General features: G+C 32.0%; 1 protein-coding gene across 1 annotated transcript; it reads left to right on the forward strand.

Moving 5' to 3' along the window:
* Positions 1 to 27,438, forward strand: LOC145241505 (endothelial differentiation-related factor 1 homolog). The gene is made up of 5 exons (XM_080104534.1): positions 1 to 282; positions 13,551 to 13,602; positions 17,953 to 18,113; positions 24,438 to 24,531; positions 27,258 to 27,438. The coding sequence occupies exons 1-5, from the start codon at positions 208 to 210 to the stop codon at positions 27,305 to 27,307; spliced, it is 432 nt and encodes a 143-aa protein (XP_079960660.1). The 5' UTR covers positions 1 to 207; the 3' UTR covers positions 27,308 to 27,438.
* Positions 27,439 to 27,988: the final 550 nt, after the last annotated feature.

Here is a 27,988-nt window from a genome sequence, read left to right on the forward strand (position 1 = left end):
GTTTCGGCTGAATGTTTCTCGGTTTTCATACAACCGCGCTTAAGTCGTCGTTGTTGAACTTTATTAACTCTCTCCGTTTTTCTTTTTTCTTCTTGGAAAGAATTCCTCGATTGACTCAAAAAAAATCTTTGATTGAGTCTAAATCTGTTAGAGAAACTTTCCATTATAAACTATCGTAATTATAAAAAGAAAATCTGAACAAAAACCATGGCTGAAGCTGATTGGAGTGAAGTCACATATATTGGAAAGCGTGCCAAAGCTGGACAACTTAGGTCGAAACAGGTAACCCTTTGATTCTCGTCTAAAATTATTCCTTGTTCATTAGTTATTAAAAATAATTATTAAATGGATTCTCTTCTAACACATCCCTCTTCAAAAATCGCTTCTCGTTTCGAAAGAAAACGGGCAAAAGTTTGTTCGTTTTTCTCCCATTTGTGTTGACTAATTCCCAACAACACGTGTTAAATTTGCACACAATAAAAAATGGTTATTCTTTTATTTGCTGCATAAAATAGTATTAACATCATTTTAAAAAAATGTTTGGTAATGTATTTAAAATTCGTAGAAAAAATCCAAATTATTTATTCCGTGTTTACTGTTTTATCTTTTTAAAGCGTATATTTTTTTCCTATGCTTTTTATTTCGTCATTCTGAATAAATATTATTTATTTATTTAGTAATTATTTTTCTTTGGTAATTATTGTTGCGTATTAAAAATAATTTCCGATTTTGAGTAATCGGAAGTTAAACAATACTGATTTTTTTTTTTCGGTAAAAGTCTATTATGTCACCGTGAAACTGGACGCGCAATAATACAATAGCATGCAAACGGATTCATGCTAAAGTAAATTTATTTTTAAAAGCTTGTTATTAATTTTATTTAGGGAAGCAAAACAAACAAGTTCTGCGTGTTGACATTTTAGACTTAAGACTTAGGTTTTCTGTTGATGAAAGGTACCAATTGTACCGATTTCAAGGCGCCAGTATTCGTCAGATATTAGGGGAGAAATTTTTTTTTTTTTTTTTTTTTTTTTTTGGCTTTGTAGTGTCAAATGTTTATAACTTTGTACCGCATCGCATGATGAGTACTTTAATAAAATTCTAGACAGTTTCAAATGTTTTATCCCCCCTCCCTATTTTCTTTTACACTGACGTTAAAGTAATATTTCAATTAGGTTGAGCATGGCATTCTTATAGGCATTAAATTACTGGATAAATATTTTTGTTTAGCATAGTTATATCTTTTTGTAAATTAAATTTCGGGAATGAGGTAAAAAAATTTTTTAAATATATAAAAAAAAAAAAATCTATTTCCCAGCAGTTATCTCCCTTCATCAAAATAATCCAACAAGAGTTGTGGTTATTTTTTAGTACCCAACAATTACCTTAATTTTTTTTTATATAATTATATAGTATTAATTATATATATATAATATATATATATATTTCTCCTATCACTAACGCTACTTAGGATTAGTATGTGTGTTAATGAAGCTGTTTTCTTCTGAAAACAAAATGTTTTCTTTTATCCTCGATGGCATTGTTGATGAAATGTCTGAAAGTTTCAACGAAAATACCAGAAGCTTCTCGTTTCGTATTTATGTTCCTATTTACAATGCCTCCCCACGGGACAGAGTTAGACACCAGGGTCGTTTTTTAACGTGGAGAAAAGGAACAAAAATTAAAATTGTCTCAGTCGTGAAGGATTCCTCCTCCACCGACAGAGAACAAGAAATTGAAGTGCACTGCACTGCACTGCAGCAGTGCAGCTGCAGCATTGCAGCAATACTACACTTTGATCTTGTCCCAAAGGCCAAGTGACTCGAACAGAAATTACGGTAATCGTACAAAATTTGAATCAAATTATTTAGAATTATATTTATTTAGAAGAAAAATACAGAATGAAGATGTTGGGTTTGTACACATAGATTCGAAAAAGTTGTCAAAAAACAAATATATAATAAATAAATGTTATCAAAGGCAAGATAAGTTACTTTTCTACCTAACTGGATATATTTTTTGTGTTTTTATTCAATGTAACATGTTTATTCAGCTCGAAAAACATGCAGTGTTTACCGATGTATTGGAAAATTCAAAATGGCGCCCGACTGTGTCTTTAACACGGTAAGTTTGGGAAAAGATGTTATAAATAATAAACTAGACAAAATACTATTAAAAAAACAACCGAATATATGTCAACTTATGTCACGGTAACATATATTGAGCGAATTTCTAAGAGTATTTGGTCTAGTTTATTATTTATAATACCTTTTCCCAAACTTACCCTCTCCGAGAGAGAGAGTCGGCCGCCATTTTGAATTTTCCAATACATCGGTAAACACTGCATGTTTTTCGAGCTGAATAAACATTGTTACACTGAATAAAAACACAAAAAATATATCCAGTTAGGTAGAAAAGTAATCTTGCCTTTGATAACATTTATTTGTTATATATTTGTTTTTTAACAACTTTTTCGAATCTATGTGTACAGTAATACAAATCCAAGATGTTATATTCCAAAAATGAAGTCAATTAATCAAGTATTTTTTAAATCCAATTTTACGATTTTTAACTTTTTTTTTTTTTTTTTTTTTTTTTTTTTTTTTTGATAACCATTGATGATTTCGTAGGGAGAAAGATAAATCTCTTTAGTTGAATCGAGTTGTCCACCCTTGAAGTGTTATGCATTCTAAAAAAAATATTGCGCGTACTGTTTGTCTCATCCGGTTCATAAAATTTGCTTTTCTTAAATACAAAAAAGAAAAAAAAGAAAAACTACCATTTTATATAATTCTTGGAATATGACATCTTCATTCCGTGACGAGTACGTTACATCATAAAAATTTATCGTATTTTTTCTTTAAATAAAGTGTAATTCTAAGTAAGCAGGGTTTTTTTTGGGGGGGGGGTATTTTATGTTTAATTCGCTTCAAATTCTGTAGAAACATCGAAATCAGCTTTTAAATGTGGCAATAATAAAAAACAAATTTCATTCGTTTTAATCATTCAATGTTTGTATTTTGATGGTTGAGGGGAATATATTGAAACGGTTAGCTTCCAAAATGGCTGCCAAATTTAATCGACCGGTTTTATATATACATAAAGCATACTGATAATAACAATGATAATGTCAACACTAATTAATCGTTAATATATCTCACCGGTTAGCAGTATTACCAATACTATTATTATTGATACTAAGAAGAAAAAGAAGCAGCATCCGACAGTAAAATAATACAAATACTGCTGCTGTTAATAATAAAACTAACACCAATGTAATTAATATATGGTGAGAGGTTCCGACTTGAAACCAGTAAACAAAGAAATCATTTATTAGTGTTTGAACTCTTATGTTATTTTAAAGTATAATTAATTTAATTAAAAAAACGAATGTTACAAATGTAAGCACGCATATATTTGGTTCTTGTTCAGAATTCTCTCTTCCGAAAATCATATAAATTGATCAAATAGTTTTATTTTTAAATAAGAAAATCAAATTTTATGAGTAGCCTAGGAGTGACTATTTTGCTTGCAATTTTGCAAAAACAATTCAAGAAAAAGGGGTCAATATTGTTGTAGGAAGTTACAATAAAAGGAATGGTATGAACAGGAAATTATCTTTATCTAACAGTGTAGAATTTTTTTATGAGAATATAACTTAGAATAACAATATTTTTGATGCAACCTAATTATTCATGCAGAATGTTTACATATATTTTTGGTGTGATGCTTCATCTTAATTCTGATATGTCACTTCATCGGAATTATAATGTAAATATGAAATGGCATTTATAGAATGTGATATTTAGCCGCTGTGTAAGTGTGTGAAAAATATAATTTGGTCTTCAAAAAAATCTTTGAACATAAAATTGCCTGAAATTAATGAACCAAAGCGAACAAGAATGGTGATTAATTTACCTTGAAGTTGTAATTAGTAAAAGATATTACGGAATGAGTAAATGAAACAATGACAGTTTTTTTGGGGTACTAGATCTGCTGAAGTAAAATTCCCAGTGAATTATGGGGGAGTGCTAGTAGATTTTATTGGCTGAGTGAAATATACTCTCTCCTGACTTTTTTGAAAGAGTCAGTTTGTTAGAAATTAATGTAGGAAATTACAAAAACTGAATGAAATGTACTGATAATTTTCAGAAACATTCATCATCATCATATTGGAATTATATGTGTGTTTATTAGGGTTGGATCAAATACTAACTTTTAACAATTGAAATACAAATACAAATACTTTCGTTTAGGTTACCAGAAATGCAAATACAAATACTTTTATTCCTAAGTCTAAAAATACAAATACTTTTATTCCTCAATCTCAAAATACAAATAAAAATACAATAACCGATTTAAACAAAAACAAATATAAGTATTTTTTTTTTCAAAGTAATAAAGAAATCTGAAAATATGCAAAAAAAAGAAGAAAAAGAAAAGAAATATTTCCTTCCAAATTTGACATCTACATTACATTCTATATCATGTCCTCATTGCATTTTATTATCATTAGAGTTCTGAAAGTTTCTCTCTCTCTCTCTCTCTCTCTCTCTCTCTCTCTCTCTCTCTCTCTCTCTCTCAAATATAAATACAAATACAAAATACTATTTTCCTGGATGCCATAATACAAATTACTTTTTCTTGTGATGTTAAAATACAATTACATTAAAATTGTATTTAAATACAATTGAAATACAAATACAATTGTATTTGATCCAACCCTAGTGTTTATAGTCCTAGTATCATGTAAGAGGGGAAAACAACTTTGCTTTATTAACATCGCCAGTTTACGTTCCAACCTTCCAGAGGTTGAAATCCAATTACAGGAGCCCAAACCAGACCTATTCTTCCTAAGCGAAACTGGCATTGGACCAACTATTTCCCTAGATGAGTTTGTAATTAAAGGATATTTTAATTTAACATCCAAATCTGCTCCCCCCCCCTCCCGCAAGATTGCCATGGGTATGAAATATGTGCCTACATTAGATGGCTTTCCATGTGGTAGGGATATCTCCAGAGAAGGCCCTAAATTGCCCTATATATGCTTTCAGGTTGCACATGCTCACACCAATCACACCATTGCATATATACTTGCCCTCTCTTTAAGAGCATATCTGAGAAAATTGACTACATCTTTCGGCTAATAATCACATCTGTGGAGACTTCAACAAGGAGAGGTTCCATCATGATTTTTCCATCGCTTATGACCTAACTCAGATTATTCATAAACCCACCCATGTACCTGACACTGATGGTCAGTATACAAGTTTCCTAAACCTTTAGAAGTGTGTGCTTTATCCCAACCATCATCAATGAACCTGAGGTAATCTCGTCAGCATCCGACAAAACCAAACTTTTTGTCAAGAACTTTGCAGCTAATTCTACTCTATGCGATCAAGGCTGCCCCCCCCCCCGTATTTCTTGTGTCTGAAAACACACAATGCGACATTTGTGTGTGATATTGCCAAGCTAATCAAAAACCTTGATTCCAGTAAAGCAACTGACAACACATTGCTGATTAATTTTAATGCATCTAAAACCAAGCTTTTCTCTTTACATCATCAATGCTCTGATCCCATCTGGCATCAATTGAAATGAATGGCTCTCTTCTTGGGGATGCTCCATGTTTTGACAAGCTTCTGGGTCTGACCTTTACTCCTGATCCGAGATGGAACATGTACATCAAATCTGTTGCCAAGGCTGCTGGGAAAATATCAGTAGATATCTCACTGCTGATGCAATTCTTTACCTGTATAAGAGCCAAGTACATCTAAGGATGGAGTACTGTTGTCACATCTGGGTAGGAGCTGCTAGAAAGACATTGACGGTTCAAAATTGATTTTGTAGCCTAGTGGGGGATTCTCTTTTCTCTTCCTTGCAATCTCTTTCCCACAGAGACGTTGCAAGCCTGTCTCTGCATTATCGTTATTTTCATGGCAAGTGCTTGCCTGAGCTCCAATCTATGGTCCCCACTGGCCTGACTTTTATGAAAAATACTTGTCTAGTTGAAACCACTATCAATAATTTCCCCCACTCTTTATCTGTGCCTAAACCTAAATGTAGATTCCATGAACAAAGTTTCTTTCTTAGAACTGCACACCTGTGGAACTCTTCCATTTTCCTGCGTTCTAACTGACTACAATATGGCCGTCTTCAAGTCCAACGTGAACAAGTTCTTGCTGAGCTATCCCTTTAAGTAATCCAATTGACCAAATTTCCACGACTAACGATTACTATATTTTCCCATTGACTACTGTACACTCATTTAACCCTTATCCTCAAGTGGCTTTCGGCCCTTGATAAGAGATGACTTCTTTGTAAAAAAAAAAAGAAGAAAAATTGTAAAAGCGCATCATTGACCACAAGTTAATCTCTATATAAATAAAATGAACTCATTTCTCCCCTCTGAGTTTGACCTTGATATGATTCAAAATCAAGACATTTCATTCGAATGTAATATGCACGGACTACAGCACAATATCTCTGGTGTGTTATAGGCCTATTACCTATCCACTTCCTCGTTAATCTTAGATCCCTATATTTTTTCTGCTGAGAGTTCACACCCAAAATCGGTTACAATCAATGGACGTGGTAAAATCTTTTCTCTCTATTACATAGGCCACTTAACACCGTTGCAGATACATCCACAGGGGAATTTACAAGGAAACACTGGTTTGAGTTCTTAGTTGTTTAAAAAAAAATGGAATGGCATTTTACTGTCGCGTGAAATGCAACTTTCGATTTCATCTATTCTATTGGTTACTTATGCCATTTCTTTAAATTCTTTTTTTTTTTTTTTTTCACCCTTTTTTGAGGGCGGGGGGTGCGAGTCGAAGGGTTACTTAAACGAAACGAACTAACCTTGGATTCCAGGTTTTAAAACAAACTATAAGTCAGCAGCGAGCGTTCTTCAAATGTTGAAACGATTACTCGATTTATATATTTTATTTACTGTATTTTTCCTTCTATTATGTTTGCAGTGACTTTTTTTACGTGATACTAGGGGGGAGAGCTGACTTCTTATTTTCGGACTAGTTACTTAGTTATTTATTTCTATACATTGAATTGCTGGGAGATTCCTAAGCCCAATTACTATTACGCTATCGATATGGAATCAGACAACATTCCAATTGGTAAAAAGCGACAACAAAAAAATAAAAAATTAAAAAAAACACATAACAAACCGTTGTACTTACACCTAATAATTATACTTTCTTGCAGAAAACAAACCAACAATAACAAAAAATTTTATAAATATAAAAGGGAAAATGTGTGTGAGTGTTCACTTCTTCTTGCATATGTCCGTGAATGATTTGGCTTGCAGCGCAAAAATAGGTCAGACTTCCTCGCATCTGTTCATTTCGCTTCATAAACCTTCATATAACTCCCTTATCTGTTCCTCTCCCTCGTGGCACAGATGGTTAGGTGACTGGCTTTTTTTCCCTTTCGTTTCCATCTTCGCGTCAAGGCTTCGGGTTTCAATTCGACCTTCCAACCAAAACTTTTTTTCTTTTACACCTCTTTTTAACACCCCCCCCAAACACCCGGGCAACGCCGCATACCCCCCGCTAGTAATTTAATATTGCTATTTATAACTATTGAAATCATTTTGACATTGACGAATGTAAGACCATAATTTCCTGTTTACACTATTCACCTCTTTGGCCAATTATCAAACTGTTTCCCTGTGTTTATATAGTCCAAATTTGAAGGGTTTTATTCATTTACCATTAAAATAGATCATATTTTCAGGTTTAATGTGAAATTTTATGCTCTTTCCAATAAACCAAATATATTCTAGGCAAACGTTTTTTTTTGTTGTTTTTTTTTTAATTCACCCCCCCCCCCCCTTTTGAAATGTCTGTTAAAATGAAAATAATATTCTCACCTAAGCTTTATATATCACAAATTGAAGATAAAAGATCAATAAATAAAATAATCTAATTTAAAACAAAAACAAAAGAATAGTTATTTGCAAATTTACCTGTAAAATCAAAAGTTTAAAACATTTTTAAAAAAAAAACATGTTGATTTTTTTTTTCTTTTTAAATGAAACCTCATATTTTGAAAATATTGTCCTGTAAAAATTGGACAGCTACATCAATTTTTTCTATTTCATTCAATGTTTGTTTTTTTTTTGTTTTTTTTAGATTAAAAAAAACAAAAAAAACATTGCATAAAGAAGAAATAAAATATTCTAAATCAAAAACTCATGTAATTCTTTAGGAAAAAAATAAATAAATAAATGGAAAATTTGTCAGTGGGTTTGTGTTTAAAAGTAAACGTAACTTATTCAACTGATGAGTGAAATGTGATCATTTTTCAAATACGGTGACCCATAACTGACAAACTTGCAATGTTTGTTGACAGCAAACACGTCATAAATTCAAAGAGGACAACTAAAAATAAATTAACTTTTTTCACGCGCCAGTGCACCTTTAGGCCTTCATATTTTTCAACTGAAAGAAAGACAACTCCGTGTGAACATCTATTCAAGTTAAAATCGCAGTCTTTTTGAATACTCGCTTACAAAATTATTTTATTTAAAAAGGACATGGAATATAAAATATAAATATGGACAAATTCTTAAAAATGAAGAATGGAAGCACCATTGATTATTATTTTTTATAGGTAAGTGATTTTTTGGAATTTATATATTTTTATATTCGGAGTAAGTTTAAATTCATTGAATTTCTTGAAATCTTTTTTAAAGAAAACCGATTTAAAAAAATTATTACATATGTTTCTATTAAACCTTTTATTATTTTAAAATTTTGTCTTTGCTCCTTTTATTGAAAAAAAAAATTGGGGTTTAACTTACATTTTTCTAGTAGTTATAAGCTTTGAAATAGTGAGTCTAATTCAAATTTTTATCACTCATTTTTAATGACATCTGACACTGCTAATGAGTGACTGTTTTTCTGTAAGATGAGACTATCTATTCATAGATACACAATATCTAGCACACTGTGCTGCTTTCCATTTGACTACAACATGATCTTAAAGTCCAATGTAAACAAATTCATGGTGAGCCGTTTTTTTAAATAATCAAATTCTACCCAGTTTCCACCACTAACGATCATTATGCTGTTGTCCCAGTGACCACTGTACTAGGTGTATCAGAATTTTTGTGAGATTTTATGACACCCCTAACACAGAACTGTGAATAAAATATATAAAACTCGTAATTTCTCTTTTTCTATTTTCAAAGTGGGTTGTTTATTTTCTTTATGGAATATACTTCCAAAATAAACTATTAAAGTTGTTTAACAAATAATAGAAATATTATTTTTTATTTAAAAATAAAAAGCGTTTACAAAATGCCTGTACGCGTTCATGCAGCCATGTTTTTTACATAATGAAATCAATTGAATTTTACGAGTTAATTTTTTTTTTTTTTTTTTTTCAATTTTTAAACTTTAAAAATCTATCAAAATTTTTCTATTGGTTCAACTTTTATGATATTTTCTGGGTCAGTGTGAAATTATATGCTCTTTTCAATAAATTGAATATAATATTTTAGACAAACGTTTTTTTTTTTTTGTTTTTTTTTTAAATTCACCCCCCTCATTTTGAAATGTCTGTTAAAATTTAAATAATTAATTTGTGCACCAAAGTTTTATATATCACAAATTGAAGATAAAAAATCAATAAATAAAATATTTTAATTTAAAACAAAAAAAAATGAAGTGTTTTTTGGAAATTTACCTGTAAAGTCCAAAGTGTAAAACGTAAAACTTTTCTTTTTCTTTTTTTTTTTTAAACCACGTTGATTTTAAGTGAAAGCTCATGTGATGCTTACATAGTCAAATAAATATCGGATACTGACGACAATTTTTTCTATTTCATTCAATGTTTTTTTTTTTGTTTTTTTTTAGATAAATTCACTCGATAAAGTAGAAATAAAGTATATTATTTAAAAACTCATGGATTTCATTAAGAGAATAAAAAAATAAAAAATCTGTAGAATGGGTTTGTATTTAAACGGCAAAAACTGTTAAGTGAATTTGTTCAGTTTTTTACTATGGTGGCCCAAAAATACTAATTTTAGTTTACAGCACGCAATAGAAAGAGACATCAATTGTGACGCTTAGAGCCACCGAAGATTCAACCTGGAAAAAAAAAGCAGATATTTGTCTCCCTTTATTTCAACTGTGAAAAACATCTGATCGCACGTTTTTTTGAATACTTGCTTAAAAAAGTATTTTATTTAAAAAGGACATGAATATAAAATATAAATATGGATAAATTCTTAATAATGGAGAATGGAAGTACTCATTGAATAGTATTTTTTTATAGGTAAGTGATTTTTTGGAATTTATATATTTTATAATCGAAGTAAGTAAAATTTTGTTGATTTTCTTCAAATCTTTTTTAAACAAAACCGATTCTAAAAACAAATATTGCATAATTTGCTATTAAACCTGTTATTTTTTTTTAAAATTTGGTCTTTGCTCCTTTAATTGAAAAAAAAATTAGGGTTTGAATTACATTTTTCAAGTAGTTATAAGCTTTGAAAAATAGTAAGTTGAATTATTAAAGTTCTTATCACGCATTTTCAATGGCCACTTCGGATACACCTACCACTGTACACTCATTAATCCTTATCCTTGAGTCGCCTTTCAGACCTTGATAAATGGTGACTACCTTAAAAAAAAAAAAATGAAGCCCACTAAAACAAAAATAAATAAATCGTCTGTCACCGAAAATAACTTGTCTTTAAGTAACCTGGAAAAAACTATTCATGCCACAGGAGAAACAATTGTGCATTTGTAAGGAGAAAGAATTTTGTTTACATCCAAATTTCATCAAAATAATTCCCAAAATAAATGAGATATTGCAAGTTTAATTAGTTTACTATGTTCACCCATTTTCACAATATCAAAGTTTTTTGTTTTTTTTTAACTTGCTTGCTCCACTTCCAAAGCATGTAAAAAATTATATCTAAAGTTATCACCTCCCCCCATAGAACGAACTTCACAAACTATTAAGCAGAAAATGTTAAGATCCAGTTCAAAATAATTAAGTTCAAAGTCCAGCAATTAACGTTTGCATAATGAAAAGTGAAATAATGATAAGTTGTCTTTTTGTAGTAAACACATTTGGTTAGTCATGTTTTGTCTTTTGTGTGTTGCCATTGTTAAAACTTTGAAATGGACGAAATATTAGTGATTTTAAAAGAAAGAAAAAAAACTTATGTAATCAGCAAGACTACCTAACATCAACCAGGTTTGAATGAATAATCATAACACCGTATTATGTTTTTATTCTTTTTACATTTTATTGCCCTGTTGGCAGAATTTTGCAACTCTCTTCCCCTAAAAAAACGGGTCTGTCTGTAGCCTGTGGGTGGTGACTCATGTCTTAGAACAGGATCCTGGTGGCTAAGCCATTCTTCCACATTGACCCCTATTTCAGCTAGATGGGAGGTTGGAGGGGCTTAATTTGATGAATTGGCTGGTTCTATTATGCCATAATGCATATCATTCTTTAAAAAAAACTAAAAAAACTTTTTTTAATTTTCTTTTTCTTTTTTATTATCCTTCCCAAATAGAAGACGGTGGCTGAGGGTTGATCATATTAAGAAGAACATTACTAATGCTCAGGATTTTTTTTTTTTTTTAATTTTTTTTTAAGTAATAATATACCATCCTTAGAGTAATGCAATGTATTCTAGGAATCTATATATTAATAGGATAGTGCGTGTGTGTTATTTATTTTGTGTGTCACGCTTACATCTGAGTGACTGTCATTTAATTGTTATGGACTTCCATTTCTTGTAATAAATAATTTTACCAAGAATTCTTTTTCGGTTCTGGTTTCAGTTTCGATTATATCTGATAGCACTCCAGTAATCTATTTTTTATATAAATAATTTCATCAAGAATTCTTCATAAGTTTTGGCTATGGTGTTGGTTTTGATTATAGCTGAAGGAACTCAAGTTATATATATATATATATATATATATATATATATATATATATATATATATATTTTTTCATAAGTTTTTGTTTCGGTTTTGATTCAAGCTGATGCACCCAAGTGATATGGATGTATTTTTTTTTTTAATTGCAACTTTATATTATATAAAAATTGATTGAACATTAACTCTATTATTATTATAATAATAATAATATATACGAAATCTGCAAGAATTAAAATATCATATTTAAGCGTACTTTACAACCGGGCTATGCCAGGCTGCACTGCTAGTAAAAAATAATTTTCTGACCTTAGAATTATATTTGACAAATTTATTTGTGTTAAATAACCCATAGTTGGTATGATGTAAACCAAACTTTTTATATTTTATACTATTCAATTTGAAGTTTGGAACCAAAACGGTATAATCAGCTTTGATTGGGGATGGTGGCGGCTGATGTAAGTAATGTGATAATATGTTGGGACGATTAATTGGAATTGGGAATCAGAAAAATCAGAATTTTTGGGGTTATTAGAATTGGGAAAATTTGTGCATATTTTCCAATGTCGAAAGCAATTCCTTTAATTGTTGTTTTCATTTGATTTTGTTTAAAAGCAAAACTTCCACTGCTGATTGTAATGATAAAAATATTTATTGATTTTGAACTACCAGTAAAGCTAAAATCTATAGATCACCCCCCCTACACACACACGTTTTTCCGTTTTAGAAAATCACATTTAATGTGTGTTTTTATGGTAATCAGGGAAAAATAACAACTTTGTAGTTAAATATTTAGAGATTTATAAAGAAGCTTAATCTGAAATTTATTAGAAAATCAGTAATTGTGTCAGAATCAGAGAAAAATATTGGAATAGTCTCATTACGAGTTAATATAAATATATTAATTCGTGATGAGACGATTCCAATACCTTTTTTGTTTTGTGTCGCACTATTAGTAATGCATACAGAAGTAGGAAAAATAACATTGTAGTATCCTTTTTCTTTTTTTCTTCAAGATTTATTCAGCAAACTTGTCTGTCTTCATGACTTGTTCTGTCAGTTTCATTTTATTACACTGCATTTGGCTTTGTTGACAGTCACAGGGTAGCCTTGGAACCAGTCAAAATTCCTCATCTCTCTTTTTCTCACCTTTGGCTTCAAAGGTTCTGATGACCTGGGCCTTTATTTAACTCATCCTTCATATTGTGATTTCTTGTTCCACTACAAACCACATGAAGTTAATAAGAGTACTGCAGTCAGAAAAGTTGAAGCCAGATGTCAGGTGAAGCGTAGTTGATAAAGTTCTCGTTGACAATCAAGCCTGAGTCTTCCTGCTATTCATGGTGTGTGTGTGTGTGTGTGTGTGTGTGTGTGTGTGTGTGTGTGTGTGTGTGTGTGTGTGTGTGTGTGTGTGTGTGTGTGTTATAGGCAAAAAAAAAAAAAAAAATTGACCTCACAGTCGTCTAGAGAAAGGGTAAATAACTCGCTCTCAATTGCAATAATATCGTGAAACTATGGTCTTCTCTGTATTTGTTATTTTTCATGAAATTTTTTATCTTTCAACTGCATCAAGTATATTGTGCTTCTCCTACTTTTTTAATGATTTTGATTTCCTTTTTCCAGGCTGTTACAACAGCACAACGATCGGGGGCTTCTATCGAGACAACAAAGAGATGTAAGTGATTTTGAAAGCATTTATCGTTTCTTTTAAATGCTGGTAACACAATGAGATGGAAAATTTCTCCTAAACTTTGCTAAACCATGAAAAAATAAATTGAAAATTTATCAAACTGCCATTTAGTGAGGTATGTGAAAATGTACGATTTTGTTTATGACCCAATAGCCAATTAAAATCTGAACATATGATTTGTTTATGACCAATAGCCAATTAAAATCTGAACATATGATTTGTTTATGACCAATAGCCAATTAAAATCTGAACATATGATTTGTTTATGACCAATAGCCAATTAAAATCTGAACATATGATTTGTTTATGACCAATAGCCAATTAAAATCTGAACATATGATTTGTTTGTTTTTACTATAGTCAGAGCTTATTAAGGTTCGGAAATCACTGAAGGATAACGATTATTGATTATTATGTTCTTATTGGAGGGTAACAATTAATGTGGTAGAAAGTGAGTAAAAATTAAAAAGACCAATCAACAAGAACTTGTTTACGTTGGACTTGAAAACAAATATTATAATTAGCTAGAAAGCTGTTCCATGATATTGTGTTCTACAGACAAGCAGTTCTTGGGGAAAAAGCTTTGCTGATAGAATTTTTGTTTAGATTTAGACACAGGTAGAGAGTAAGGGAAATTGCTGGTAATGGTTGTATATAAGTGAGTGCTTGCTCTGAATGTTTTACAAGGAGAAGGATCATAGTGAAGCACCCACCATGAAAATATCAGCAGAGATAAACTTGCATCTTTTTTGTGAGAAAGAGGTAGCAGGGAGGAGAAGAGGACATCACCCACTAGTTTTCGAATTATTTTGTATCATATTCAGGCAGGAAAGGATGCTCTAAACAGCTCCTACCCAGAGATGGCATCAGTACTCTATTATAGAAAGTATTTGGTTCTTATACAGGTAGAGGATTGCATCTGAAGTGTTAGAATGATCCAACCATTTTCAGGCAACCTTAGCAACGAATTTGATGCAACTCTTCCGTTTCAGATCAGGCGTTAAGGTCAATCCCAGAAACTTGTCAAAGCGGGATGTTTCCTCAAAACGAGCCATTCATTTCATTTAGGGCCAGGTGGGGATCAGAGCGTTGGTGAAAAGATAGAAACTTGGTTTACATGCATTAAAATTAATTAGCCACCTTTTTCCCCATTGTACCATATACTCAAGGTCATTGCCAACTTTTGAAGTGTTGTCAGATCATATGTGCATAAATGACTATAGTAGAAATCTGGCATACGGTGGCCTTAGGATATGTTTATTTCAAATTACCATGTGGAATACAATGTTTTCTCAGCCTCTGGTTATGGTATTTGCCTCGCCTTACAGTATTATTTATGTTATTTGATTATATTCATGTGTATTATGTACTGTACTCTATTTTGCTACTAATTTTTAATGTGTTCTGTATAATATTTTGCTTAAGTCCCACCATATGGCGATTTCACATTACAATCCCAACCGCAGAACAGGGTTCTATTGTACAATAATCGAAGAATGTGATTTAGATTCTTGATGACCAGGAAGACACCAGTGTTGATCTATAAGCTTTGGGCTTCTGCCTATTGAATGTGATCTGAAATTCTGAGGATAACTAGATGGACAATTGGGATAATTACTAGATAAAAATGGGCCAGGCAAAAAGACATAAACAAGTTTTATATAAACGGAGAGAAATTAGGTTTGAAAGAGCCAAAATCTGACTGACTCAACAGAGTTAACAGTTCTTGGGAAAAGAGACTATTTAGTTGTACGTGAAATGTTGGTATCTTGATGAATTGTTTTAAATCATTGACCTTTTACTTCTGACAACTTTTTCCTTTTTTATATGAATCACTTTCTAACACTTTGGCTGACCCACTTTAACCCAGATAGTAATAACCAGAAAATGTATTGAGCTATAGAAATTAGGAACTCTTTTTAATTTCTGAAAAATTTATAATAGTGTAGTGAATGATAAGCAATCAACTATTTCCTGCTATCCAAGAACCATGAGGTTGTTTGTACAACAATTGATGAGGCTGAACTATTTGGTCAGCTATTTGCCTTGAACTCTACCTTGGATTTTATAAATCACCCTCTCTTAAATTTCCCATTGTGACAAACCTCATCTGATTATCATTCCTTCCTATGTTTAGGATATCATAAAAGAAACTCCAAAGCATGTGAAAGAGATCTTATCTCTGCTATAGTACTAAAAAAATACACTGCTGAGCTGACCTATGTCCTCTAAACTTTACAACAAATGCATCGCCAAATCTCAATTTCTTGATAGCTGGAAAATTGTCTGTGGTATCAATGTTAAAAAAAATTCTGGTGAAAGAACTGACCTACAAAATTATGGCTCCATTCCATCAGTCTCCTCCTATTTTTCACAAAAATCTTTGAGTCACTAATCAATCTAGCACTAGTTCTCTACCATATAAATGCTAAATTTCTTTCTAACCGTCAGTATGGGTTAAGCAAGCCTATTCTACTGCATATATTCTAATTGTCATCTCTGAACGCATATAGCATACACTGGACAATACAGATGATACTAGGTTGGTAGCACTTGATATATCAAAATGCTTTTGATATGAAAACCATATAAAAATTAATTTGTATGTTATTACTAAGGGCGTATCGATTAATCGGCAGGTAATTGGTAATCGGACATTTTGCCAATTAATCGGATGATTAATTACTTTTCTCTTTCCCATTAAATTTAAATCATTTCATCACTTCCAAGTAACTCATCAGATAGCTTAGGCACATTAACATAGTAACTGCTAATTTAACTTATTTAATTGTCTGGCCACTATTATGGCTTTTTGTCTTTAACAAAAATTACAGAATATAAAGTACAATTTCTAATTATTAAATGAATATGATTAAACAATTAGATAAGAAAAAAGAAATTAAAAACCAACTACAAAGTACAAATTGTAATTCTTTAAGTGAATAACTATAAAGTTGAAGTTCTGCACCTGCTGCTGCTCTACTTTCTCTTCTGTTCTTGCTGCCTGCCTCCTCTGCTCTCATAGTTTCCTCACTACTTAGTTGAATACTCGTAAGTTGTAATGTGAAAACATTTGAGTTTTTCTATTCTCAAAACAGAGCTTGTTTCACATGTGTTCATACACATTACCACGTGTACTAAAAAGCCTCTCACTCTCCACAGAAGAAGGTGGTGTGCTTAAATATTTGGAATCCAGTTTATTCAGCAGTGGTAAGGTCTCCCGTGTCTTCTTCCACCATTGAAATGGATCATCACCTCTTACAAGTAGTTGTAAAGCTACGTAATGATCAAGTTGTTTTGTGCACTTAACCATAAGGGATTTACTTTTTTGAGTTTAGATTGTGATTATTGTATTTCTGTTGTAGTTGCAGTCTCCAGGTTTAACTCAGCTTCTATCTGCTCTAAGTTTTGATTTGTTACTGTAGGCTTATTCAAAGCTAATTCATCAAACAGGCTTAAGAGATACAGTATTACTTTCACTTTGATCTTCTTGACCCTCAACAGAACTTAAAGTGTATTCTGCTGATTCTAAAAAAAACAAGAAATGCATAAGAATATAAATATTTTGGAACGTTTCCACAAGAAACTTTTTTTTTTTTTTTTGTTTACTTCTTGCAAAATTATTATCTACCACATTGCAATCACTTAATGTCCAAAACTAGAGTCATTGATATGATGGCTTCAAGAATTGAACAAATGGTTGGTGTATGAATTGAAAGAAAGAATTGTAATTATGTAAATTCACCCAGAAAAATCTATCCCTAAGTCAATTTCCTATAAATGATGATTTTTGCACACTGCATATGGTAACATCAGTAAACAGGGACATACAAGTCACTATTTCTTTCATATTTGTTACATTAAATCGATATAATAAAGTAAAGCTAATCAGTTTGTTGACTTTTTTCATTGATAGGTTTCATTCTAACAAATCAATATTTGATTCTAACTAGCCATCTTCTCTTATTGAACATTGATAAGAAACTAGAGCTGTTTAAAATGTTTTTACTTCCTGCAATTCATAACCAACACATGGCAACTACATGATGTCTAAAACTAGAAACATTGGCTTCAGGAATTGAACAAATGGTGATGGTAATATTTGGTAAAGTAAAAGTTGTAATTATCCAAATTTACACAGAAATATCTGTCTCAATGCCGTAGTCTTCCCTTTTTTTAATTATAAGTCTTTATGCATCTAAGTAAGCTGATTACTGTTGCCTTACAAAGTGTGCAGTGACACAAAACTCGCCAGTTGATATTCAGGCCAACTCAACTGCCAGATTTATTTATCTTGTTTTTAAACATAAGTTCTACTTTCTTTTGTATCTACAGACAGTGCCGGTCAAAACAAGCAACATGCAGCAAATATAAACGCCAACAAATTGGATTTGGAAACTGAAGAACTGCACATTAATAAAGTCAGCCTCGACGTTTCACGGTTAATATCACAAATTCGACAGCAACGAAACATGACGCAAAAAGAATTAGCAACAGTATGTATACATTGGTTTCTTTTTTCGGCACAATTTTCTCTTAAAGAAATTAATAACATGAAACAAACCCTGATTATTATATTCCAAGATGTTATAGTTGATTAATGTAAGAATTGAAATTTTTCTGAGACAAAACACGTTATTCGTTTTAACAATAAAACTTGTGTACTGTAATCAAAAGCATCATAATTCGAAACTTGATAAATCAGTTTTTATGTAGAACAAAGTGATATTTTATGAAGGGTAAGACACAAATATGAAGAAATAATTAGTTGAAAACGATTCTGTGTAGATCAACAATAGCTTAATACTGGGCAACAATTCTTTACTTTCTGAATGTTTAGATTTTTACAACTGATTTTGGGTATTTTTGAAATGCCGAATCAGGAAATTGCATCTGTTTCTCTCCATCAGGTCAGGTTTTTTGTGTTGATTTGCAAAAATCAGATCGTGTGACAAAATTGATTACATTTTTGTGGCATTATCAGCTGATTTTTATTAACACCTATCATCTTAAATATGTTTTTAAGAGAAAAATACGTTTTGTCAACAACATATATTGATTACCTGATAGAAATATCGATTGCTGTAAACTGAATGGTGGATATTGATAAAGGTAAGTCTGCAAAAATTGTTACTTCACCATTATTCAAACTTCAAGCTTGAACTTTGTTTCTTAAAACTTCTGTGTGTCCCAGCGGCCCTGATACCTGGTCTCCATCTTTTTCAAGTTCTGATGGAATCTCTACCCCTGCTAGTAACTCATTGAGCCCAGGTTCTTCGGAAACTGTTTCATATGCGAAAATAGGTAGTGCATCTTGATACTCATGTTGCAACCCGGGTTTCTGAAAACGTTGGCATGTTGTTGACAAGTTTTGCATAGTTTCTTGTCTTATCGTTGCCAAGAAAGTTCTTTACTGCAAGAACAAATGGCATGCTTCCAGTTCCACTTCCACTTTGTTCATTGAGTTTTCAAACTCTGGATCTCTGAACTGCCAGATCTGAGGACTGTCAAAGATGACAACTTTAAACTTTTCTGGGGTCAGTCCTGGTAAAGCTTGACAAAAGTAAGTGAAGCAGTCACCATCGTTTCCAGAGACTTTACGAATGGCTTAAGCCAAACTTGATGTGCATCGATGGGAAGATAATTCTCTCCAAGGCACCAATTCCTCCTGTACAGGTCAGTCCTACGTGTATGCTGAGCACCAATTTTTGAAAGATTTTGATGTTTTATGACTTCAGTTTGATCCTTTTTCAGCATAATCTCCTAGAACTATCGGACCTGAATACTTATTGTCATTAAGAACATTATTTTCAATCAAAACAATTATACAACATGGCATTTTACCCCTGCCAACTTATAAAATGCTCTACATATGCATACATGTGAACAAAAAGGTAGAAAAAACATGTGGCCATAACTCAAAAACTTGACCTGATTGAGAAAAACCAATGTGATTTCTTTTTAGATTACGTGCATCAGATTCATCCTTAATCAGCTAAAAAGACATAAACAAATTTGTTGTTGACCAGTTTAATTTATTTAAATCAATGATGGTTTAAGCTGTTCAACCAGACACAGGAATATATAAAAGGGGTAGAGAGAGAGAGATTATTCGGTAACCAAAACATGTGTAACTAAACAGATAAAACGGTAATAAAAAAAAATAAAACACATATTTGCTCTGCAATAGTATTGAGCACTTTCTTCAGGTTTTTACTAATTACTATTTTTGCTATATATATATATATGCTGATTTTCTGCTTTGACTTGATTTTATTTTTCTCTTTTCCCATTTTTTCTTTTCTCTACTTTTTCTTCTTTCAATCTCTTCTCTTTCATTTCTCTTTGGAAATGTTAATTTTGCCATACTTCAGAAAATTCATGATGCAGTGTATGAATAGAGGGGTTAGAACACTTGTTTCATCAAGAATTACCCCTCCCCATGCACACTTATGGTCTTTTCCTGATGAAATTGAAGTATCTCAATAGATACTTTCAGTATGCAAACAAAAAAGATGTTGTAAATTGATACTATTTGTTAAATTACTTTTCCAAAAACTTGGTATAAGCACTCTAAAACAAAAAACTGGCTTATAATTTCAGAAAATTATTACCTTCCTTGTTAAAAGTTGAACTCCAATTTTTTTTTTTTTTTTTTTTTTTTTTTAAGCAAAATTCAGTGTTCGCTAATTGTCTTCAAAAACTATTTTCATTAATAATTTTCTACTTTATCATTTTTTGTAATTTTTGAATATGTTCATTATGGTGACATGACAATTCAGGAGATACCATTGGTTATAACTGAAATTTAATATTTTGATTTTCAAATTTCGCTCTAATAATGAAGAAGCACCATTTTTTTTATTTTACGTTTGGTTTTATAAGTTTTTCAGTTCAGTACTTATTAAAAATTTATATTAAAAGTAAATTAAAAAAATGTGTAAGTAACAAATGTATACTCCTATAATTTTTTTTTTTTTTTTTCTGTATTGATATTCGTATTAAAAGCTCTTTTTTTCTATTTATTTAAAAAGAAAATACAACTTTGTTATATATGGGTCATGGAATTCCATTAATTTGCAAAAGATCTAGCTAATTTGCATATTCTTTTAAACACTCATTTTAATTCCCTATTAGTTTTTTCGGTTTTCTTATGGGATGATCATCTTTAGTTAACTATTATGTGTAATTATATTCCTGCAGATATTCTACATGATTTATACCTGCATAGTATTTGCGTAAAAAGGTTATAGTAAGCACAAACCTCTTTCTATACAAGATATCATTTTTCCAAATCATAGTAACCATTTCTGTAAAGTCTGCGTATATATATTTGCTTAAAAAATTTTGTCTACCGCACTCCTGGTCCTGGATATGACCTTAAACTATATCCGATGGTGAGGCCCCAGCTTGCGGGTTTTAGGGAGTGTGGAGCCACCCTTTAATTGCCATTGCTCCCAGGTCCACTCTGACTCTGAATGGTAGTACCTGTTAGGGTCCCAATTATGGGTTGAATAGAAACCGACTTGAAAACAACAAATATATTCTATTAAAAAATTTTTCTTCAAAATCTTTGTATTCTGCATTAAATAACCTGAAAAGGGTTGATATGCCGTAAAACAAAAATAACCAACGAACCACACTCCTGTCAGTTTTTGATTTACATACATGAAACTTAATATATAGGGTATTCAAGCCGATGCAAAACTTTATATTTGAGTTTTAGCCGGGCCAAATCAGGGTAAATATTAAAAAAAAAAAAAAAATGAAATTTGCCAGGTGAAGGTTGAACGACAGCATTATGAATATGCATGCGTAACATAATAGCTATTGGTTCATGTTTTAATTTTTAACCTTGCAGCAAACCTGTTTTCATAGCTCAGGCATTAATGTCAAAAGAATAAAAAAGTAAATCCTAAGCTAAATGTTTTGGTTTCAATTTTTGGTAGTGGCACAAGAGTCTGTTTTAACTTTTTAAATTGCTACTATATATTGGGTCCAATATAATAATAAATTCGAAATTTGCATTAATAAAAATATTATATTTAAGCGTATTTTATGACCAGGCAATGCTGGGCGGCTTGCTAGTATGCAAGAAACACACAATGTGGTCATAAAATATTATTGAAGACTATGAAGGATATGAATGAAAGAAATTGGTGGCGCAAGGGAAGGTTTTTTAGTTCTCTCCTACTTGCAAGAACTCCGACACAAGGGTTGGAAAGTAGGATTGACAAGTCAGCACCGCCAAGGAGGGACACTCTGTTCTGTAAAAAGTGCCTGGACAGCCCCGTCAACATTCTCTGGTAAGGGTGTCTCAGGCTATTAGCAATAAACTAACCCTTTCTCAAAGAGAGAAAGCAAAGCCTAAGATAATAAACCTAGAACTTCACAGAACTAACATCCGACTGCAATCAACTGGGACTAAATTATTAAAGAAATGCTCTAATCCCTGTTGATTTTGGGGTCGAGGATAAAATCCTTAATGCCAGGGAAATAAATTGCAGCTGAAAATATGAGTCATTTCCCATATATCGTTTGAACCATTAATTAAAATTGTTGCCATTATAATTCTTCTTGCTGGAATACTTTTTCAAACTAAAGCGAATGACATTTTTACTTTTGTAACAGACATGCTTGAAAAGGAAAAAGACAAAGTGACCTAACGGAATCAAATATTAATGTTTTAGACGTGATTTAGGTCTAAGTTATACAATCGGTCTAACATAATTTTATATTATATTAGCAGAGATACCCAACGTTGCCTGGGATTGAATGATGATCAACGACTGTTTCACAATTCTATATTTTTATTGTCATCGAAATCAGTGAAATTGCCCATTTTTTAATAAAATCGATTGGGTACACATCGTGGTGCACTGGAAGGAAGCTTCACATGCCTCCTTGCATTGACTTAGTACACTATACATTGTAATCTACATTGCACTGTAGAGAACCTACTACTGATTTTATGAAATTAATTTTTATGTATAATGGCCTGAATTAAATCTTAAATTAAATTAAATCTGAATTAAATCTTAAAATGCAAAAGTCAACTATCATGCTTTAATTGTGCTCTAAACAGAAACATACATTTTGAATGCGCCTCTGTCATCTCAAAGAACCTACTACTACTACTACTACTGTTGATTTTATGTGTCTGTCCCTACTACATGTGCGGTCATAATAGCTTGAATTTAAGTTCAAAATAAAAAAAAAAGTTAAGTGTAACCCCTACAGGGCAGCTCAGGTACACAGGCTTGGAGGTTGAGATGCAGCTGAAGACGATACCTGTGGCGTCACCCGTGTTTTCGTCCAGTGGTCGAATTTGTCTCTGTCGCCGTCGTTCACTCTCCGGTTCTGCTTTTGAATCAGCTTCCCAAACGGTCACCTGAGCTATCTGAGAAATATATTGCATTCAACAAGTGTGTTTTCAAATAAAGAAAAAAGTCAAAGCTTAATTAGCTTTTCTTAACATAAAATTGATTATTGCCTTCGACCTTACAAATGATAGTTACACGCTGGCCTAATCATGCAAGCACTGGGGCTGACAGTTTTCTTTCCTTTTTATTTAAAGCACTTAGTTTTCTCTATCGTCAGTATGCGGGGAAGGATCAGACACACGCCAGACGTGTCGGCCAAGCGCATGGCAACAAAAGTCTCTCATCCCTCCTCACCTCCCTTTATCAATATCGCTAGCTATAACCCCCCCCTCCCCACCTCTCCAAATATGCCCACAAGTGCCAGCCAATCAAACAGCGGCCGCGCCTTTGTTCGGAGGGGGGGGGACAGTAAGGGCCTGCTGAGCCCTGACCGCTTGGTCACAGAAGAGAAAGAAAAGAAAATGATAAAAAGCGACCTTTACATTTATTGAAGCAAAAGAAAAAAGGAAGGAAGAGATTTTCCTCTCTCGTCTTCTCTCTACCCTCTTTCAACACGTCATTAAGGAGATAACGTCCCCTCACCAGGAATACGAGCTGTCATGTCTAATTAACACAAGGTCTTTGCCACACATGCCAGCCCGGGTGGTCCCTCAACACACGAATCCATCTGTTAATTTTCGGAATTATTTTTATGACTTATTCTGGCATAGGCACGCGCTGTAGTATCCATTCCCGGGGAGGGGAGATCATTTTGATTATCCACTAAGAAACAAGACCTATTCTGTTTAAAACAACATCAAACCCTCATCATCTTTAGAGTCCAGCCGTGCGAATTCTCCTGAATTCATGTCAATGGGCCACCCAGACTACAAGCTGTTCTTTAATCAACTAGCAAGGTATCCCGGCATCGCCCGGTCCCCATCGGGTCACACAGGTATCATGGTGAAATTGTTCTTTAAACAGAAACATTCATTTTGCATGTGCCTCCGTCATATCAAAGAACCTACTACTGATTTTATATATCGAGACTTTCAGTTTGTATGGTAATAAAAATTCTCAAATGCACTTGTGATGTTAGACTGTGTAAGGTGTTAACTTTGGTCGAAATCGCCTGTTCCTGCTTTCGTTGGATTATTTTGATTATCAATACTTATCAAACGCATTCCAATACAAAACCTATCTGAGAACACTGCCAGGCACAAGAAGTCTCTCAGTGTGAAATTTCATAAATATTGGCCTCGCTATTTCGTGTCCATAAGGAATGAACTTCCATAGACATGTTTCTTGTATCTAAAAGTAGAGATAGGATTAGACCAAATAAAACGATTTTGTTTGAATACATTTTTGTGTTTTCTTTTTTTGTGTTCCATTTGCTATTGTGAACATTTTACTTTGATCATCTTTCAAAGCTGACTTGTTTTCACTTGTTGTTTGTAGAAAATCAATGAAAAGCAACAAGTAATCAATGAATATGAATCTGGAAAAGCCGTTCCCAATCAACAGATTTTAGGCAAACTGGAAAGAGCTTTGGGTAAGTTGCCTCCTTGGTATTGTTTAATTCCAGTGAAAATAGCATGGAGGGGGTGATATTAAAAACTAAAATATACTGTTTCTACCTAGCATTGCCGGGGAACTTTTTCTACTTTCATTAATAATTTATGTAAGTGAAATAGGAAAATGTTATTTGGGTTATGAATAAATGTGAAAAATGATTTTCTTTTCAGACCAATGAAACTTTTAATCACATCTTGGCAGGCTAGCATTTTATCAATTTGCTCAATGCACCAGTATTATTAATAAACAAATTGTAAAACATGCCATCGAAATGTTATTGTGTAAACGAAATAACATTCAATTGATGGAAATCTCTTTAAAAAAGCAGGAGAAAACAGTAAAATTTGAAAAATTGGCTCGAATTAGATTTCTTCCAAATGTCATTGATTGCAAGAAAGAAAACTTTGGACTGTGACAGGATTAACTCTCCCATTCCTGCTGATATTAATGTCAATCAGATTAAATATGAAATTTGATGGGTATTTATTATTTTAAAAAATATGGACCAATATTTACCAAAACTGACTGAACACTTTTATGTATGTACTTTTTTCGAAGTGGGTATTCCAAACCAAAATTTTATTTTTATATATATCCATGGGCATATAATTTTTGCAAAACTTAAACAATGGTATCATATTTTCGTAGCCACCCAGGGCTCTACGGACTAAATTTCCTTAGTTAACCTTTGACAACGAAATATTTTTACTAGCCAAATCCACATGGTTTTTGGAATATGACATCTTCGTTCCATAAGTCTGTACATCATAAAGTTTTTTCTGTTTGATTTTATTTATTTATTTATTTTTTTTTTTGATAAGTGTAATTCTAAATATGTTCTGAATTTTATTTGCCATCTTGTGTTGGTCCAGAAATCAATCTTCATGGTGTATAACTAAAAATATAACCTTTGAACAAGTGAAAAATCCTTACAAATGTATTATGTCATCTTTCGATAAATAAAAAAAATTAATCCTATTCTTCTTTATCTGGTGATAGTATTTAGGGTTAGGGTTTCAGACTCCAAGGTGGGCAACATCTCATACCTGTTCCATATAGTCCGCTCGAAAAAGTTAACATCAGTTAGATTGTGTGCAATCATATTGCTTCTTGGAGCCAAGTTTTCCTCTTTTTTTTTTTTATTAATCCCATCAATACCATAATAGAAGGAATAATTATTACATTAGTTACCAGACTAAAATTGGGGAAAATCCTGTGAAAATACAAACCTGCAGAAATGACAGTCACAACTTTGTTCATCTAAAATTTATTTCAACAGGTTTGAATATTAATGGGATTCAAAATGCAAGTTACCATTTAAAAAAAAAAAAAAAAATTTTTTAATAATAATTTTTAAATAAATAAAAGCCTTCAGATTTGGACCATGTAAAACCAGGCAGAAATATGTTCTTAAAGATTTAAACTTGGATTTTTTTTATACCAATGTGTGACTATATTCATATATACAGTTTCTTAATCATTTCTTTATTCCTACACAATCCATATTGATTCTGGTTGATCAGTTTGCTTGTGAATCATTGCAGCATATTGTTGAGAATAAAATTTAGTTCCTTTTAGGAAATACTTCGTCTGAGTTAGAATTATGTTCAAATGGTTGCGATCATTTAAAAAGGGGGAGATAGGTATTTGTTCATCTATAAAGAGTTACTTTTCTATGTTTGAAAACCCCAAATATTATTTTTGAGGGAAACCCACTACTGGATAATGCAAGGTAGGCGCGACTAATATTACATATTCTAAAGATCGTGGAAGAGGAGGGGTGTTCCGAAAAATGTGTAATCTTTACGGACACAAGGCAAGAGAAAGATGATATCTGCTTATTTTGCCATGTTGTTTGTGATGTCATTTCCTTAATGGGTCGACTTTAATTTCTTACTTTAAAGATTTGTTGAAATTTCTTATTTTTACATGATGTATTTTCCCATGGAAATATCCTTTTCCACATCATCTCCCACAACCCATGTTGAATATTGCTAAAACTTTTACAAGTTAAATTTAGTAATGTCCCTCACTCATGAAAAATAACATCACTTAAATAGCAGACATTTTCAGTTTAGTATGGTTATGCTGTTTCAAAGCATGCACCACTTGTCCCTTGCATTTTACACTGCATTTTTGGTTTCACTATTGAAATTTATATATGTATTTTTTAGAGTGAGGGCTTGCATATACATTTAACATAAAAGGCTCACCCACTTTAGGCCCACCAAGAATATATAACAAAATTTACATGACCACCTGCTGATGAACAAGAATTGATTTTATATAAAACAAAAAGGAGTGATGGGACAATCTCGCTCTGCAGTTGTCCACAGATATACAGATGGTTCAACCCATTTAATTAGACCTGAATGGGCAGTAATTCTGTCCATTATTACTGCTTAAAAAATTTTGTTCAAAAGTGCATGATCATTACTGCCTGGTCATCCACTGGTGTATGAACATTTTATATTAAATTTGTATTAAAATGATTCAACTTTTATATTTATAATAGATCTAATAAGTTCTAATTTAATTTTTTTTTTCCCCTCGGTGTTTCTAGTCAAATTCCATTTTTATATTTTTGGCAGAATTAACACAGAATGTGGAGCTCCAATATTTGTATTTCTTAAAAATTGAACCCGATCAGTGACTTTTACAATATACTATAAATTGGTTTCAAATTTTATTTTATTTTTCCAGGCGTCAAACTGAGAGGTAAAGAGAGAGGACAGCCACTCGCAAAGAAGTAACCCCCCCTCCCCGCGCACCCCACCTATTATTGGGGCTGTTTGATATAAAAAAAAAACAATATTCCTCCGCTAATTGCTGTATTTTCTGTTGGATTCATTTTGAATAAGAAATAAAACATTTTTAAAAATAATTTTGATGTCCATGTGTTTGTTTTTGTTTATTTTACTTAAGATATTCATGAATAAAAAGATATATATATACATTTGTAATGAATAAAAAGATGTATATATATATATATATATATATATGTATACATTTGTAATGAATCTCCACTTGTCAAGACTAAAAGGCACTTGAGGATAGATTGTCAGTTGAATGATGAATAATATGAGAGGATTAAAAATAATGGATAAAATTTGATGACTTATGAGGGTGGTATATGACCATTATTTAGTGACATTAGATTTGGAGATGACCCATAGGGAACAATCTTGTAATGTTTTATTAATTGAAAGTTCTTGAAGAGAAACTCTGTTCATGGAAATTGTTTGATGCTACAAAGATTTGCTTTTCCCCGGCACACTTGATTTTTGCCAGATTAACTAGTTTGCCTTAATGAACTGCAGCAACTGCTCCCTCAACCCTCGAACCCACTAAGTATGCAACTACCATGTCTAAATCATCCAAAACTTTTTGCTACTGACTTTGAATTCAACAAAATTCAAGTTGGTGATGGCTTA

This window comes from Euprymna scolopes, chromosome 20 (genome assembly GCF_053919585.1).
Source record: "Euprymna scolopes isolate OS-2025 chromosome 20, ASM5391958v1, whole genome shotgun sequence".
Lineage (NCBI taxonomy): Eukaryota > Metazoa > Mollusca > Cephalopoda > Sepiida > Sepiolidae > Euprymna > Euprymna scolopes.

Bases quoted from the DNA above. Each gene is read 5' to 3' on its own strand.
- LOC145241505 (XM_080104534.1), top strand. From the start codon at position 208: ATGGCTGAAGCTGATTGGAGTGAAGTCACATATATTGGAAAGCGTGCC. The intron at 283-13,550 runs GTAACCCTTTGA...TCCTTTTTCCAG, and splicing joins GACAACTTAGGTCGAAACAG to GCTGTTACAACAGCACAACG. The intron at 24,532-27,257 runs GTAAGTTGCCTC...TTATTTTTCCAG, and splicing joins CAAACTGGAAAGAGCTTTGG to GCGTCAAACTGAGAGGTAAA.